The sequence below is a fragment of the Saccopteryx leptura genome, chromosome 9, assembly GCF_036850995.1.
Source record: "Saccopteryx leptura isolate mSacLep1 chromosome 9, mSacLep1_pri_phased_curated, whole genome shotgun sequence".
NCBI classification, from domain to species: domain Eukaryota; kingdom Metazoa; phylum Chordata; class Mammalia; order Chiroptera; family Emballonuridae; genus Saccopteryx; species Saccopteryx leptura.
This window is the reverse complement of record NC_089511.1, coordinates 64,101,759-64,120,214: the sequence shown is the minus strand read 5'-3', so window position 1 is coordinate 64,120,214 and position 18,456 is coordinate 64,101,759. Positions and strand designations below refer to the sequence as shown.

Genomic DNA, 18,456 nt, shown 5'->3' with positions numbered 1-18,456 from the left:
GCAGTTCAGAGAGGGCACTGACAGCATTTAACCAGGGCAGTTCAGTACACCCAGTGTCTGCAGGGCCCGCCTGCCATGGCAGCACCTGACGCACCTCCAATAATCAGGACTCACATTTATATGCTCCAAGTACACGATGTCACCCCATACATATATCTCATTCTAGAACTCCTAAAGGACTTCCCTTCCCATCTCATTTGGCCAGTATTCCAGCACTTTGTAGGCCTAAACAGTTCACTTGCAAAAAAATGGAATTACCATTGTGGTAGACTGAAAATTAGGGTTAGATTTAACCCATGCCCTTTGTCATAGGACTTTGCAGGGCCTTCCCTATAGGCCAGAGGTCGGGAACCTTTCTGGCTTAGAGAGCCATGAACGCCACATATTTTAAAATATAATTCCGTGAGAGCCATACAATGACCTGTGTACGTTATGCATTATCCAATAAAAATTTGGTGTTGTCCCGGAGGACAGCTGTGATTGGCTCCAGCCACCCACAACCATGAACATGAGCAATAGGAAATGAATGGACTGTAATACATGAGAATGTTTTATATTTTTATTTTAATCTTTTTAATTTTTTATTTATTCATTTTAGAGAGGAGAGGGAGAGACAGAGAGAGAGAGAGAAAGAGAGACAGAGAGAGAGAGAGAGGAGAGACAGAGAGAGAGAAGGGGGGGAGGAGCTGGAAGCATCAACTCCCATATGTGCCTTGACCAGGCAAGCCCAGGGTTTTGAACTGGTGACCTCAGCATTTCCAGGTCGATGCTTTATCCACTGCGCCACCATAGGTCAGGCTGTTTTATATTTTTAATGTTATTTTTTTTTTATTAAAGAGTTGTCTGCGAGCCAGATACAGCCATCAAAAGAGCCATAGATTCCTGACCCCTGCTATAGGCTGAGTACAGTTCCCCAAGCAATGACTGTGGGTTTAACCATGTGACCTGCTTTTGCAAACAAAGTATGTGACATGTCACATGCAAGGAGAAGCGTTAAATGACCATGACCTCAAGCCTACACCCCCAACCTCTTGCTTTAAACATTTATTTTCTGCCAGACAAGTGCTTCTTCAGCCTTGATCCCAAAAAGAAAGGACACTTAAAATAGTCAAGCCCAGCAAAGCAACAGCAACGATTTGCCCTGATGTAGTTTGAGCAAGAAATAAATGTTTGTTTTCTAACTTATTATGCTTCTAAAGTTGTTTCTTGCCACAGCAAGGGATCAACTTCATGTGGTCAAAGAAGCATTATAGTACACGATAACTAAAAACTCTAGACATTTCTGAAGAGGCAGATGGTATCAAGCAGTCAGAAACATTGACTGATGATTACGTAGTCCACAAAAAGTCTTTATGACGGTGCAGTAACAGAGGAATCTCTGAATTTTCACTGTTTGTGGTCATCATTCCCCACGCTGTCCAGTTTTAAATAATGTATGCTGTATGTGCAATAAAAAAAGAGAGAAGTCTTTAAAAAGAGAACTTTGACATTTAAGAGACCTAACATGATCTGGAATCTGTGTTCTGTCATTTAAAAACAAACAAAAAACCCTCTCCCAAACACCTATAACAAAAATTAATAGGTAAATGAATGAGCTTTGGGACAGAAAAAGGAAGAGAAAGAGGGATGAAGCTACAGTATAGAGAAGTTCATAAATAAGGTCAGAATGTTAAGAACATTTAAGTTTGATGACTTTGGCCCTGGAGGGTTGGCTCAATGGACAGAGCATCAGCTCGGCATATGGACATCCTGGGTTCGATTCCTGGTCAGGGCACACAAGAGAAGAGACCATCTGCTTCTCTCCCATTCTCTCACCCCCTTCTCTTCCCTCTTCCCCTCCCAAAGCCAGTGGCTCTATTGGTTGGAGCATTGTGCTTGGCGCTGAGGATTAGCTCAGTGTGTCTGAATGAATCAGCCTCAGATGCTAAAAATAGCTGGGTTGATTTGAGCATTGGCTCCAGATGGGGGTTGCTGGGTGGATCCCAGCTGGGACGTATGTGGGACTCTGTCTCACTATCTCCCCTCCTCCTACTTAAAAAAAAAAAAGTTTGATGACTTGTTTTTTCTCTAGCAATCCAATGTGACCTAATGTGCTGTGAGAATATGGAAATAGCAAAGCGAGAAAGACAGTTTAAGGACAGAACAGCAAATGCCTAAAACAGATACAAGAGGGAATGAGAGTAGCAACTGACCAAAAAAGCAAGTATAAGGAATAGTAAGGTTCAAATTAATATCTATATGGGCAACTGACCTTCTTCAGCTCCTTTAGTAGCCTGGGAAAGAAGTAAAGACGAGCAATTGGGGTATTTAGGCTGAAGGTTTGTGCAGCAAGGACAGTTGAAGATACTGGCAAGGTAGTGAGTTTATAGATTTTGAAAGGAGGACTTTTCAACATGATGGCAAGGTTTAGATGAAAATGCACTACTGAGGTACAGTACATGGAGATTCAAGTTGTTACATTAAGTATTTGCTCCTCAGAAAAATGTTAAATCCTCAAGGATATAAACATGCTTTAATTTTGTCTCAGAGGTTTAGAATAGAGCATCAAGGAGCTGGTGGTCTATGGGTGTCCCCTTGGATGTCACCCAGTTTGAATGTAGATGAGAGTTTCAAGGATGGGGAAGGAAAACTAAAACCAGATGCCAGGGGTGTCAAAAAATAATGACAACCAATTTCTCTATTCCAAGTGACTGTGAGATGTGGGGAGATGGGCAAGGAGGGGTACATGGGGAAAAGACCATTTAATATAATACTGTACCAAAATATAATCCATATGGCAAAAAATGAGAGAGGCTCGTATTCTGAAAACTATAAAATATTGCTCAGAAAAATTAAATAAGACCTAAGTGGAAAGATAGAGCCCATAGGTCAGAAGACTCAATCCTGGCCCTGGAAGGTAGTTGAGTGGATAGAGTGTCAGCCTGGTGTATGGACTTCCTGGGTTCGATTCCCAGTCAGGGCACACAGAAGCAACCACTGCTTCCTTTCCCCTTCCTGGCTCTTTCCCTCTTCTTCTCCTGCAGCCAGTGACTCGGCTGGCCTGAGCATTGGCCTTAGGCACTTAAGACAACTCGGTTGATCGAGCATCTGGCCCAGACAAGGGTTGCCAGATGGATCCCAGGTGAGGTGAATGTGGGAGTCTGTTTCACTATGTCTCCTCCTCTCACTTAAAAAAAAAAGCAAGAAAACCAAGAAACAACTCAGTAAAGCAATTGTGGGTACTTCACCATAGAAGTATTTATTTGCATATATACACATAAGCACATGAAAAGATTCTTAGCCTCCGTAATCATTAGGGAAATGCAAGTTGAAATCTCCTAGATACCACTTCATACCCAATCTGGGTGAAGGTAATCAAGAAGGCAGCTTACCAACACATGGCAGGAACATGGAGCAGGTGGATGAAACTCAGAAGCAAAATGGTGTAACCACATTGAAAAAAAAGTTTCACCGTTCCATAAAAAATATCAAGTGTGTAGCAACGACATCATCCAGACATTCTAACTGCTAGCTCTTCACCCACAAAGAACGGGAACGGGTTCACACCACACCCTACGTGTGAATGTTCACAGCAGCTTTATTTATAATAATAGCCCAGACTGTGAACCACTCATGTGTCCCACCAAGAAGTTGAATTCATGACCAAGCTGCGGTATCCACGCTCTGGACCACTACAAAGCAGCAAAGAGAAGCGAACTATCTATTCACACACACAGTGACGCGGAAGGACCTCCAAATAACTTTACTAAGTGAAACAGGCCAGAGGAGAAGGAAGGGATGATGGCACGATTCCATTTTTACAGAGAGCCATGAAATGCAATCTGAAGGGCAGGAACAGAAGGCGGTGGCTGCCCAGTGAGGCAGTGAGCAGGCGGTGTGGACAGATGGTCGCAAAGGGCCAGTGGGAAAGGTGTGGGGTGACAAGTATACCCATTCTGTTGATGGTGGCCATGTTTCTCATGAGCACACACACGTCAAAACTTGGAAAACCGTCCGCTTTAAATATGTGCTGAGCTGCCTTTATTTGAGAAGGACTATAAGCAAAGTAATGTTCTTAGGGGGAAACAAGATAAAAAAAATGAGACATTGGCTAATTAGGTAACAGTAAAATTTACTTAGTTAACAGCAAAAGCAGGATAAGCACTCAGGACATCTGATAACGAGACTATCTAGTCTGGTCCTTTCTCAATACTAGAACTTACCAAGCAACTGTTTGATCTGCTACTGTTTCAATCACAGTATAGAGAGCAAAAACAATCCAGTACATCATCCATCGAACCTGGAAATAATAAAAATACTTATAAAGTCACAGAATAAAATTCATTGTAACTGGATAATTATGTACAACTCATATACATTTATTTCTAAATATAGAGTATGTTAGATCCAACGCAGAAGATGATGGTTTAATTTTTAACAGGTTTCATGTCTAAGTTCTTCAGATCAGTACATCAACAGTCCTGAGATACATGAATCAAAGAATAACAAATCTCTAGGCCTCATAAAATGTAATATAGGGACACTGAAATAAAGAATTGGAAAAACAGAATAGAGTTTTCTTAAGTAAAGGAAAGTGCTTTAAAAGATCTTATTCTTATCTATAACCTTCTTTTGAAAGACTATTAGCTATTTAATTGTTATATAAATAATATAGTATAATATGGCCTGACCACATTTAATCTGTATTAGTTTTTAAAATTTTGCATTCTTATTTTCTCCATATATAGAAACTTTTCAGAAACCAAAGAACCATCCTGGATTTGTTAATATTAGTCACTCACTTTGAGTTTAAGGTTAGTGTCTCCTTCTTCCCCTACATATAAGCCTGTTGCTTCTCACACATTCTTTTCTTTCATCTATTCCATTATCGCAATGGTGGTTGCAATAGGACTGAATGTGTCCCACCAAAATTCATATATTAAAACCCTAATTCCAAATGTCTATTGGGAGGTGATTAGGTTGTAACGGTAGAGCCCTCGAGAAGTAGTGTCTTTTTAAAAGGGCCTCCGGAGAGCGCTCTCCCCTTCCACCCATGAGTAAACAGCCAAAAGATGATGGTCTCTGGGTCAATTCTGTTCAGTTCTCTCTTCCTCTCTTGTACTCAGCACAGAGATATCAGAGGACATTATCATCATCTTTCCCAGGAAAAGTGTAGGCTTAAATTAAATTGTCTCTCTCACAGAAAGTTTAGGAAACTTTTGGAAAAATAGAATTATTTAAGTCAATGCTTGTAATTTTTCATTATTTCACGATTTCACAACCATCATTATGATTGTGACCTTCCAAATAGAAAATAACAAAAAATAATATTCTAAGGAGAGTCATAATTTGCCTATTAATAGACTTGAGTAACGGTGTAAGGGACTGACAGGCAGTAACTGGTGATACGCCCTGACAGACTAGTTCTCAGGTGGGTTAGAGCTGCTATACATCCCACACATTTCAGAAACGCCCTGGCTTCAGTAGAGCAATGGCTTATTCCATTTTCAAGTAAAATTATCAAGTTAATTTTAAAACCCACAAAATAAATGTTTTAAAGTATATAATGTTTATCTCCAAAAAAGCAAAACACATATTTGGCTAGGTTGTGAGAATATTTAATCATTTCAAAAAAAATTAAAAAAGAGAAAAGAAGGATGTGCCTTTTTAGTTCTAAGACATCAACCAAACCATCCAATCAATGCAGTATTCCTGGGAATTTCCCTGGAGGGTTGGCTACAATTTTACATAAGTAAAACTCCATGGTTTTAATTTATCTTTAATGAGTAACTTCTTTGACAATATGCTCTCTTAACCTTATAAAATTGTTGTTCTCCTTATAGAAATATGGACCTCAAATTTACTTGAATCTGGTAATAAATAAATTCCTGGGTGTGTTTTATTCATGGGAGCAACCACAAAGAAGGTTAACCTTAAAAAGCTATTACTTCTTTTTCTCATTAATGTATTTGGTTGGGATTTTATACCTAATGATTACTCAGCAAAGTTTTCTTTAAAACTGTATCTTAAGGCTGCTCAGCACCCTGTTTAAGGTTCTGCCCAAAGGAAATACAGAAAGAAGTCAAGGGAAAGAGGGGGAGAGGAAGGGAGGGAGGGAAGGAGGGAGGGAGGGAGAGCAAAAGACACCAAATTATAAATACAATTAAACATATGTGAAAATTAAATATTCTTTAGACTAATAGAAAACATCAATAACAAAATGCAGTACTAAAACAGAAATATTGGTAGAAAAACAATCATACTGATACAAATGTATGCAACTAAATATAATGGAAATAAACACTATTAAAATGTCATGCAAATAAAAGTCACTTAACAGTTAACTTGAATAAATCACAACCCATCTTTTAAGTTACTAGAAAAAAGATTACTGGCATCATCTTTATTGGTAAAATTCTATGTACTTGAAAAACTGTGAACAAATAGTGATTCTTTCCACTTCAAAAACAATTGGTAAAACCAACAAACTGTTCACTAATCTTCAAACTGTTTACTAATCTTCACAAGGACAATGAATAATAAGAAAGTTGTATCCAAACTTTTTTATTTTATTTTATTTTATTTTATTTATTCATTTTAGAGAGGAGAGAGAAAAGACAGAGAGGGGAGACAGAAGAGGGGGAAGGAGCAGGAAGGATCAACTCCTATATATGCCTTGGCCAGGCAAGCCTGGGGTTACGAACCTGCGACCTCAGTGTTCCAGGTTGATGCTTTATCCACTGCACCACCACAGGCCAGGCTGTACCCAACTTTTTTTCAAAAGTCTCTTGGAGCCCTGGCCAGTTGGTTCAGTGAATAGAGTGTTAGCCTGGCATGCGGATATCCCGGGTTCCATTCCTGGTCAAGGCACACATGAGAAGCAATCATCTGCTTCTCTTCCCCTCCCTCTCCCTCTCTCATAGCCAGTGGCTTGATTGGTCTGAGTTGGCCCCGGGAGCTGAGGATAGCTCAGTTGACTTGAGCATCGGCCCTAGATGGGGATTGCCAGGTGGATCCCAGTTGGGGTGCATGCAGGAGAAAGTCTGTCTCTATCTCTCCTCTCACTTAAAAAAAAGGGGGGGGGCTCTTTGATCCCAGGAACTTGCAAGGATTTAACATCTTACAGGGAAGAAAAAAGGAGTAATTGACTGAGTAAAAAAAAAGTTGTTATTTTCACATTAGATGCTCTACCTCCAGTATGAGTCAAGATCACAAGAATTGAAGGACAGCTTACTAAAGGGGCTATTTATAAAGTTGTGGGCAAGGTTGAGGAAAATCAATAAATGATAGTGGCTCACTCTTGACCTCATGCTCATCCTGCCTTCATGGTTTCTGCAGGAGCCTCTCATGGGCTGAACCCAAAGGGAAACCAGAGATGATGTAGATCGAATGGATCAGCCTCCTGGGCCATAAGGAAGGAAAAGAGATGTGGAATTGTGGAGGGGAAACTCCACTGGAAGGATAGAAGGTCTCAGCACTACTCACCCTGTCAGCTCTTTGAAATATACCTAGAATGGAGTCATTTCTCATCCCTTCCACAGATACCTCCCCAGCCCAGATGCCTATAATCTCCTGTCAGGATGATTCCCATTGCTGATTACTCTGCTTCTTTGGGTCTATTATGCCTAGAGCAGTCAGTAGTCTCCTTAAAACACAGGCCACATTATGTCATTCCTCTGTTCAAACTCCTTTGAAGGCCCCATCAGAACCTTAGAAGGCCCTACGGCTCTGGCACAGTCTGCCTCTCTGGTTTCACCTGGCACTCCTCTTCCTTCCCTGTGCTGCTCCAGCCACACTGGTCCTTCCACTGTCCTTTGTATGTGTGGATACGCTCCTGCCTCAGGGCCTTAGTACATGCTGTCTGTGCCTGAAATGCTCTTCCCCATGTGAATAGTTTTCTCATTTGCTTCAGGTTTCTGCTCAAATAATTATCAGAAATGCCTTTCCTGACTACTCTCCTTAAAATACCAGTATCTTCCTAACTCCCTTATCCTGACATATTTTTCTCTTTAGCACATATCATAGACACATCTAACAAATATTTACTCCCTCTTTCACCTTTCCCTACTAGAATGTAAACTCTAAGAGGGCAAAGACTTTTATTTTGTGCAGTGCTGAATCCTCTGTGCCTGGTGTCTATGAATTGTTGACTGAATATGGGCCTGTGCCTAGCTCAGTATACTCTATTTTGTTGGGAGTGGAAAAGATTAGACAGCAGATAGGAGGTGAAGACATTATGGACCAATATAAACTAGTATTTTAAGAGATCTGGTTTAAAGAGAAAAAAAGGAGGGGGATAAAAGGTAGTATCAGGCAAAAAGAGAGCATTTTACATCTTCAAGGATGGCATGTTTTACCAGGGGTTCAAATTACACTGGGGAACAAATTTTTTTTTCATTTTCCGTTGCATGAGGTTTTAGAGCTATTTTTATATATTTCTGCATCGCTGATTCCAAATCTGAAATCCATTTTTTGGTGCATGCTCTAGTTTTTAGGCAATTTTAATTTCTTTTTGTTATAGTTAATGGCATGCAGTGGTTTTTAAATTGAAGTTAAAGGGCAATGACTCTTGGATTGAACATAACCACAAGGCAATTAGTGTTTTACAAACATCACTTTTACATAATTGTAGTTGTTTTTAAATGTAAAAAATTATTATCTGATAAAAACACCCTCTTATTTTGTTTTAAGATTGAATCATGGCTTCTTCGAGTAGGTGTAAATGTAAGAATAGTCCTGACACCTTCTGTTATATATGTGGCTGTTACACACTTCAACGTCAAAGGCACAATATTTCATCATTTGTGACACATGCATATATTGCCTATTTTCAAGTTCCCCTTGGCAATCAAGACAAGGATTGGGCTCCTCATATTGTGTGTCATAATTTTGAGGAAATGCTTCATGACTGGACAAAAGGAAAACACAAACGAATGCCTTTTGGTATTCCCATGGTTTGGCGTGAACCTAAGGACCACAGCAGTGACTGTTATTTCTGTCTGACCCATACAAAGGGCATCAGCAAGAAAAAATTGCATATGATCGCATATCCTAATATTCCTTCAGCAATACAACCTATCCCACACTCTGAGACACTCCTGGTTCCAGTTTCAATGGTTTTATTTCTTCTAAGGACAAAGAAAGTGAACATGGTGATCAACTGTATTTTGATAAGATTATTCTGAACCAAATGGTGTGTTAAAATATTTAATAAAATATACCACAATAATATTTCAACAATGTAAACTCAACAGCACTATTAACAACCATTAGCACAGTTATTAACAAATGAGAAGAGACTTTAATGTTCAAATACGCTTCTAGTTGTCAGGGAACCCCAGGAACTCATCATCGCCAGTGTCAGAATTTAAGAAGCTCAGTTGCTCACAACCACTGGTATCACTTTCTTCACTATTTTCATATACGATACCATCTTCAGTGTCATCTAAGGCATTGTTAATGCCACATTTTTTGAATGACTGTACCACGGTTTCATTCTTCACTGACTGCCATGATGTTTTCACCCATTCACAAACTTGAGTGATAGTGGGTCTCTTCATTCGTCCAGTTGGTGTCAGATCATGATTACCAGCAGCTGTCCATTTATTCCACTCTTGTTGCATTAAGACTTTAAACAGTTTGTTGATGGAAACATCGAGAGGTTGCAACTGGCTGGTTAAGACCCCCAGGAATTACAGCTAGATGAGTCTTCACTACTTTAACTTTTGTGTGTGTGTGTGTGGTTTCATTAATATGTGTTCTAAATTGGTTAAGCACTAATAGGGCAGTAACTGACGTCAGCACTTCACACAGAGCTCCAACAGCTGCAGCGTGCCTCCCACATCTGCCCTTGATGATGCCAGATGAATGTGTCCACACAACGTCGCTCTCCTTCCCTCCTGCGCTGCATGCAACTGTGGAAACTGGAACCAGGAGATCACTCAGCAGATGCTGGGGTTCTCTACGATGCTGTGGTGGGTATGATTATGCTCCCGCTGGCATTCATTCTACATATGTTTACTGGTGCAGCGCCCTGCAGCAGCTAAAAAAAACTAACGTTTACTCCGTAAGATTCACGGGCATTTTCCCCTCCACATTTTGGGGAAAAAAGTGCATCTTATGGAGCGAAAAATATGGTACATTTAAAGTTTAAAATAAATATATTCTGAGTAGGAAACCAAGATATCCAAAGACTGAAGAACATAAAAGTCAGTGTAAAGACTACACGAAAAAGTTGTCTGATAGTCTATTCTGTTCACTTTGTTTTCATCCTCCAGAATGTAACTAATGCCTGTTATGGTATCTGGCACAAAACAGATGCTCAGAAATATTTATTAGAATTACTGGGAAAAAAAAGAATTAATGAACTAGACTAAAGTACAAGCAAGACTGTAATTTCCATATTTTCTAATTATTTGACAATAAACTGCTTTTGAAAGTAGTTATAATACAATGGTTGTATATTTTAATCTTAAAATACTTAGCTACTATATATTTTTTAAAATTAATTTTAATGGGGTGACATTGCTACTATATTTTTTGAAACTAGAAAAATATGATGAATGCTTTATTATAAATTTAATTTACTATGAAGATTCTTAAATGGAATCTTAAAATCATTTAAATATCAAAATTGACTTATTTTCTAAAAAAATACATTCATAATCAGGCAAGTTCTTTTGATGATTATGGAGTCATCTGTGATATAAAACCATAGTTTCTAAAATTATATTCTAGTTTATATACTGCATAGATGAGATTATCTTACTTAACAAGCCAGCACTTGTTTTATTATTACTCAAAAATTCATAGTGCTTTCATAAAGCCTTTGCATTTCAGAAACCCAGACAGTTACGTGATGGTGTTCTTAGCTTTACTCTCTCAAAGGAATTAGAGGATATTTTAAGCCTGAGAGAATACTATAAAATGAATATACCCATAGGCTATTTTACTCTCAAAAGACCACAGTCCATTTAATAATTTGCATCACCTACCCAGTTGGCCTCAATTTCATGATCTCTTACCATTTTTCAACAAAATAAGTTCTTAGACAATTTTTACAAAACTGATTTAGACCCTCAAACAAATAAGCAAACAAAAGTAAACCATAACTGTAATACAATCTTCAACATTTCCATCACGGAAAATGAGTTCACTTTGGGTGATGGGCACACAATTCAATCAACAGTTCAAATGCCATGGAGATGTTTACCTAAAACCAATGCACTCTTATTGATCAATGTTGCCCCACTAAATTTAATTTCTAAATTAAAAATGAGGGAAAGAAAAGAAATTGAAAGCAATACATAGGCCCCAAATATATAGGGGAATCTGTGTTCTGGTGGGAGGTATGTTGTTATAGATTGTAAGAGTCAAGGATAACAGTAGTAGTGGCATATTCATTAAAAATTATTTTTCTTAAATTGTATCTTTATATAACTTCCTTTTTTTTTCTTTGCTAAAATTTTCTTTCTTAAAAATTTGTATTTATTACACTACAGGTTTCAAGTGTACATAACTTATTCTTTCCATATTATGACCAGTGTAATTTTCTTTAGGTGAGAGGAGGGGAAATAGTGAGGCTCCCACATGCAGCCTGACTGGGATCCAGGGTAGCAACCCATTTGTGGTCGATGCTCCAGTACTAGCTATTTTTAGTGCCTGAGGCTGATGCATTCCAACAGAGCTATCCTTAGTGCCCAGGGTAATCCTTGAACCAACTGAGCCACAGGCTGCAGGCCGGGAAGAGGGAGAGAAGGGCAGGGGAGAGAAGCGGATGGTTGCTTCTCCTGTGTGCCCTGACCAGGAATCAAACCTGGGAGGTCCATACACTGGGCTCTATCCACTAAGCCACCGGCCAGGGCCCAGTGTGATAGTATAATAGCAATATCAACAATCATATATGTTAAATCAGTGGTCCCAACCTTTTTTGGGCCAAGGACTGGTTTAATGTCAGAAAATATTTTCACGGACCGGCCTTTAGGGTAGGACGGGTAATGTATCACGTGACCAAGACAAGCATCAAGAGTGAGTCTTAGACGGATGTAACACAGGGAATCTGGTCATTTTTAAAAAATAAAACATTGTTCAGACTTAATTATAAATAAAACGGAAATAATGTAAGTTATTTATTCTTTCTCTGCGGACCCGTACAAAATGGCCCACGGACCGGTACTGGTCTGCGGCCCGGGGGTTGGGGACCACTGTGTTAAATGACATAACTGTACTAAATTATACTTGCATGATTAAAAGAAAATTATGTGACATATTAATTTGATAAATATTACTTAGGGCTTATCACTAATAAAGCCCTTTGACAAGAAATCATCATAAACTCTGAGGTCAATGCATTCCTAATCTGTAACTTTCATGACTGGGATTAATAAAAGTAAAAAAAGGGTAAGAATAGGTTTTTATCAGCACAATGTTTGATCCAATATATAACTACTAATATTTTATTATATAGCATTCATTTGTTTTGTATGAATGAACTACCTTCCCTAACTACCCACACCCTTCCAAAGGTCTTATCTGTGTGATGATTTAGATAACATCTCTGCCCTTTAACTGTAACAATGGATAGAGACCAAAATTGTCTTTAACATCATGTTCTTGGGACCTAGAACCCTGAGCTTAGTAAAACAAACATGGACTTTTACTTAATAGTTTCTTAGTTTTAGGGTAGAACTGATGCAAGATTCAAACTCTGGACTGCAAACAGTGGCTTATTACATTGAACAGCCTATTTTGTTATAGTTGTTTTGAAAGTTATCAGAGGGAGATTAAACAATTTTCCAATATTTCTTAATTTCAGATTCTTTTAATCAAAAAGCAATTAGTTGGTCTCTAAGACAAAAATGAGAAATTACATATGCATAATGGTTTCAATTATAAACAAACTAAATAAACACAGAGCATAAAATGCTAAAATATGCTTCACTGAGAAAAAAAATCTTTGCTGAGTCTGAAGAGAAATAAACACTGATGAATTTCAGGCCACCCAAAGAGAACATTATTTTTTGACCATTATTAGTTATTTACTCAAGTCAGTTCACTCCAAACATTCATTCCACACCATGTTTTGGAGAAAACAGAGAGATCTTCTAATACAGAATTCTTTAAAAATGGTACAGAGTTAAAAAATATTTCTCCTGTTCCATTGACATTATACAATAATTTGGTTACTTCATAATGATTTTTTCCCCATAAAAAACAAAAAGGAAAAAAATGTGAGAAATCAAACAGAAAAACTCTTTGATCCAACCCAGATGGCTCAGTTATGGGATTTTCCCCAGAGTTGTGCCAAGTTAGAAGCATGCTTGAAAATAAACCAATTGAAGTTCAATCTGAAGTGAATAGAGGCCACAGTTAAAAAATTTTTTTTTAAAAGATGGAGCAAGTGCTTGGGGTGAATATGTTAGGCTGGGATTGATTTGGGCTTCTTCAACTTTGGGGGATTTCTTCCTCCACTGCCTCATTTAAGAATTTCTTGGCCCTGGCTGGTTGGCTCAGTAGTGGAGCGTTGGCCTGGCGTGCGGGAGTCCAGGGTTCGATTCCCGGCCAGGGCACACAGGAGAAGCGCCCATCTGCTTCCCCACCCCTCCCCCTCTCCTTCCTCTCTGTCTCTCTCTTCCCCTCCCGCAGCCAAGGCTGCATCGGAGCAAAAGATGACCTGGGAGCTGGGGATGGCTCCTTGGCCTCTGCCCCAGGCACTGGAGTGGCTCTGGTCGCAACAGAGTGATGCCCCAAAGGGGCAGAGCATCACCCCCTGGTGAGCATGCTGGGTGGATCCCGGTCGGGTGCATGCGGGAGTCTAACTGCCTCTCCGTTTCCGGCTTCAGAAAAATACAAAAAAAAAAAAAAAAAAAAAAAAGAAGTTCTTAACTTTATACATACAGCTCCTTAGGACTCAAATATTTGAGAGTTAATTTTCAGATGACGAACTTACAGGAACATGGTCTACCTGCAGTTTCCAGGTAACACTGCCAAAGACCTCACAAAATATTCTGCTGTTTTGAAGGCGAAAGCCCCATGTTATAATAGATGTATTTGGTGTTAAAAACAGGCAGATTGTGGCCCTGGCCGGTTGGCTCAGCGGTAGAGCGTCGGCCTGGTGTGCAGGGGACCCGGGTTCGATTCCCGGCCAGGGCACATAGGAGAAGCGCCCATTTGCTTCTCCACCCCTCCCCCTCTCCTTCCTCTCTGTCTCTCTCTTCCCCTCCCGCAGCCGAGGCTCCATTGGAGCAAAGATGGCCCGGGCGCTGGGGATGGCTCCTTGGCCTCTACCCCAGGCGCTAGCTAGAGTGGCTCTGGTCTCGGCAGAGCGACCCCCTGGAGGGGCAGAGCATCGCCCCCTGGTGGGCAGAGTGTCGCCCCTGGTGGGCGTGCTGGGTGGATCCCGGTCCGCGCATGCGGGAGTCTGTCTGACTGTCTATCCCCGTTTCCAACTTCAGAAAAATACAAAAAAAAAACCCAAAAAACAAAAAAAAACAGGCAGATTGCAACTAGAAATATAGTCATAACTTTTGCCTTGGTCTTCCCCAGTACCCCTGAGTCACAGAAGCCCCATGTATCTCATCCCCTGACCGTGGTAGTCTGAAGAACCTGAGAGAAGGAAAAAGTGCAAAAATGTTTCAAAACTAGAGGTACTTAATTTAAAAGAAGTGTTGAAAAGAAAATGTAAAAAGCAGGAACTGTTTATGGGCACTGTTGCCAGGAGGAGGATTTAGAAAGAAGTGAACTCTCGGACCAAAATAACTCTCTCCATCCACACTGGCTGAGTATTCACATTTCACTTTTTTAAAATATTTTTCTGAAGTGAGAAGTAGGGAGGCAGACAGACTCCCTCATGCGCCTGACAGGGATCCACCCGGCATGCCCACCACGGGGTGATGCTCTGCCCATCTGGGGCGTTGCTCCATTGCAACGGAGTCATTCTAGCACCTGAGGTGGAGGCCATGGAGCCATCCTCAGCGCCCGGGCCACTTTGCTCCAATGGAGCCTTGGCTGCGGGAGGGGAAGAGAGAGACAGAGAGAGGAAGGAGAGGGGGAGGGGTGGAGAAGCAGATGGGCGCTTCTCCTGTGTGCCCTGGCTGGGAATCGAACCCGGGACTTCCACATGGCAGACTGATGCTCTACCGTTGAGCTAGCTAGCTGGCCCGGGGCTTAACATTTTTTTAAAATTAAATTTATTGGGGTGACACTGGTTAATAAAATTCTATAGGTTTCAGGTGTACAATTCTATAATATATCACCTGTATACTATCTTGTGTGTTCACCACCCGAGTCAAGTCCCCTTCCATCACTTATCCCCCTTTACTTTCTTCTACAACCCCCATCCCCCTTTCCCTTTGGTAATCACCATACTATTGTCTGTTGTCTATGAGTTTTTATTTCTTTGTTTAGTTCCTTCACCTTTTTCACCCAGCTTCTTAACCCCTCTCCTATGATAGCTGTCAGTCTTCTCTGTATCTATGAGTCTATTTCTATTTTGTTTGTAAGTTTATTTTGTTCATTGGATTCCACAAATAAGTGAAATCATATGGTAATTATCTTTCTCTGACTTATTTCACTTAGCATAATGCTCTCCATGTCCATCCATGCTGTCGTAGAATGCAAGATTTCCTTCTTTTTTTGTGGCCGAGTAGTATTCCATTGTATATATGTACCACAGTTTTTTTATCCACTCATCCACTAATGGGCTGCTTCCAAATCTTGGCTATTGAAAATAACGCTGCAATGAACATAGGTATGCATATATTCCTTCAAAATAGTGTTTCAAGCTTCTTGAGAAAAATTCCTAGATGTTCACTTTTTGTGTTTTTAAAGTTCTACTGATTTATATGGGATAATTATTTATAAGAGGCACAGTTCCCTTCTCATAACACCGTATGAAATTTCTCCAGATTTTAGCATGGTAAAGAGTCTACCTGATAGGAGTAAACTGGGCTGAATGGATATCTTAGTGGTCATCAAATTTCCATGCTAAATTGTCACCATACCTCCTTTCCCCCAAAGTCTTAGCCTATTTTGTTTCCTACTTGAGGCATTTCCAAGAGCTGGAACCACTTCTTAGGCACCGAGGTCCCCCTGGCTCCCCATCTATCATCACATAGTCAATTTCACCTTGCTATTTCCACAAGTAAATGAGCCCAGCCACCAAAAGGTATGCTTCTTTCTCCAGGTGACTGGTAAGATTATATGACTAACACAGTAAATGTAAAATTTCATTCTCTAGCTAAGATACTACTCTCTATGCACCACTCTCCATGTTGAAGCTTTACATTATAGGCTTGATAGCATACTTTAAACATTCAATAATCATTCAGATAGTTAAGAACCAGCCATTATACCACATGAGAAAACAGTCTTCTTGAGAAGCAAAGATTGATAGGAAAATAACTCCAGGAAGAATCAATCCCAGTCATGATTGAAATAAGCCTGTATTATCAAGTTACTTTCCTTCAAAAATATGTGCAATCAACCTCACATAGAAAACTGAGGCTCACATTTGGGTGAATGCAGGGAGACACAGTGATAAAACACAGGATACTTAGGGGAAGGAAGGGCTGGCTGAGAGCCACAGTGTAGGACAATGGGAAGGCCCTGGGTGAACACACGGAAAGGAGCAAAAGGCTGGAGAAAGGTGCAGAAAGAAAGATGGACGATCCTAGGAGAAACTGCACTGATGTAGAAACTTTGCATATGGACAGCCTTACAACAGGGAATTAGGATAAAGTACAACTCAATATCCTAACCCCCCAATTGTATCATGTGGTTAATTTTGTTAAAATATTTTTTATAATATATTCCAAGTTGCTTTGTTTATTTATTTACTTATTTATTTTTGTGGCAGAGACAAAGACAATGAGAGAGAGAGAGAGAGAGAGAGAGAGAGAGAGAGAGAGAGGGATAGGGACAGACAGACAGGAAGGGAGAGAGATGAGAAGCATCAATTCATCAATTCTTCGTTGCAGCTCCTTAGTTGTTCATTGACTGCTTTCTCAATATTTGTCTTGACCGGGGGCTACAACAGAGCAAGTGACCCCTTGGCCAAGCCAGCAACTCTGGGCTAAAGCCAGTGACCTTGGGCTTCAAGCCAGCAAACCCGTGCTCAAACTGTTGTGCCAGTACTCAAGCTGGATGAGCCCACGCTCACGTCTGAGATCTCGGGATTTCAAACCTGGGTCCTCTGTGTCCTAGTCTGATGTTCTATCCACTGTGCCACCACCTGGTCAGGTGCTAATAAATCCATTTAATTACAGATGTTACTAAAACAAACTATTTGTTATTTAGTGTCCATCTGCATACATAAAGTTATATTTAAAAAGCACAATGTGGGCCCTTTCCGATTAGCATAATAAAACTGCAGTGTGAAATCTTCATTTAAAAGACACCTGTTGGAAACTTTTGGAAGGTAATGTAATATTTAAAATAAAACCACTCTTCTCAATCTATTCCTGTGACTTTTAAAAACCTTTTGAAGATATTTTTCATTTTAGCAGTAGAGACAGTCAGATTAAGGTTGGTTGAGGCCTTGGGCGCAGAAAAAAATATTGGGCCCATTACATTAGAAAAAAGTGTAAAGTTGGGGTTTTGTGGGGCCCTTCAGAAGTCGGGGCCCAGGGAATGTGCCCGATGCGCCCACCATTAAATCTGCCTCTGAGAAGAGATTGGATTTATGGTTTTTATTTTTTTAGGAAATAAATCTATATTTATTCTAACAGCCAACAGAATTTCATATTTATGTAATTCAATGTTTTAAATTTTTATAGCTTTTGAAAAGAACTTCACCTTCTTATAATTCTATTACATTTCTTTTAAAAATTTTTTATTTATTGGTATTAAAGAGAGAAGGTCTGATACAATTCAATATATTAAAAGTTTTTTGTAGGTTTTAAAAAGAACGTCACTTTTTCACAATTCTATTACATTAAAAATAGTTTTGTTGTTACTAGTTTTAGAGAGAGAGAGAGAAGATTTTTAGGGAGAGAGAGACAGAAAAATCAATTTGTTGTTCCACTTATTTATGCATTCTCTGGTTGTTCTTTGCATGTACCCTGACTGAGGATTGAACTCACAACCTTGGTGTATCAGGACAATGCTCTAACCAAGTGAGCTATCTGGCTAGGGCTCCATTATATTTCTGATGTAACATCTCAAGAGCTTTATTTTTTTTTAATTTTAAATTTTAATTTTTTTTGAGAGAGACAGGAAGGGAGATAAATATTAGCTGGCAGTAGCTTCATTTTAGCTAACTGATTCTTCCCATATATGCCTTGTGGGTGTGGGTGTGGAAGGTGGGCATGAAAAGTGGGGTGTGGGGAGGGCTCAAACCTAGCCAGGGACCCCTTGCTCAAGCCAGCAAACTTGGGCTCAAGCCAGTAACTTTGGGCTTCTAGCCAGCGACCTTTGGGCTTTGATTCCAGTGACTCGCTCAAGCTGCTGGTTCTGTGCTCAAGCTGGAGATCCCCCATG

At 39.8% G+C, this 18,456-nt stretch overlaps 1 protein-coding gene across 1 annotated transcript in view; it reads right to left on the bottom strand.

The window, feature by feature from the left end:
- The window catches only part of REEP3 (receptor accessory protein 3), a 117,263-nt gene that overhangs the window by 31,685 nt on the left and 67,122 nt on the right, over nucleotides 1-18,456 (bottom strand). The window contains exon 3 of the mRNA XM_066348779.1: nucleotides 4,203-4,279. Coding sequence (XP_066204876.1) covers nucleotides 4,203-4,279 — 77 coding nt within the window. The remainder of the gene's footprint in view (nucleotides 1-4,202; nucleotides 4,280-18,456) is intronic.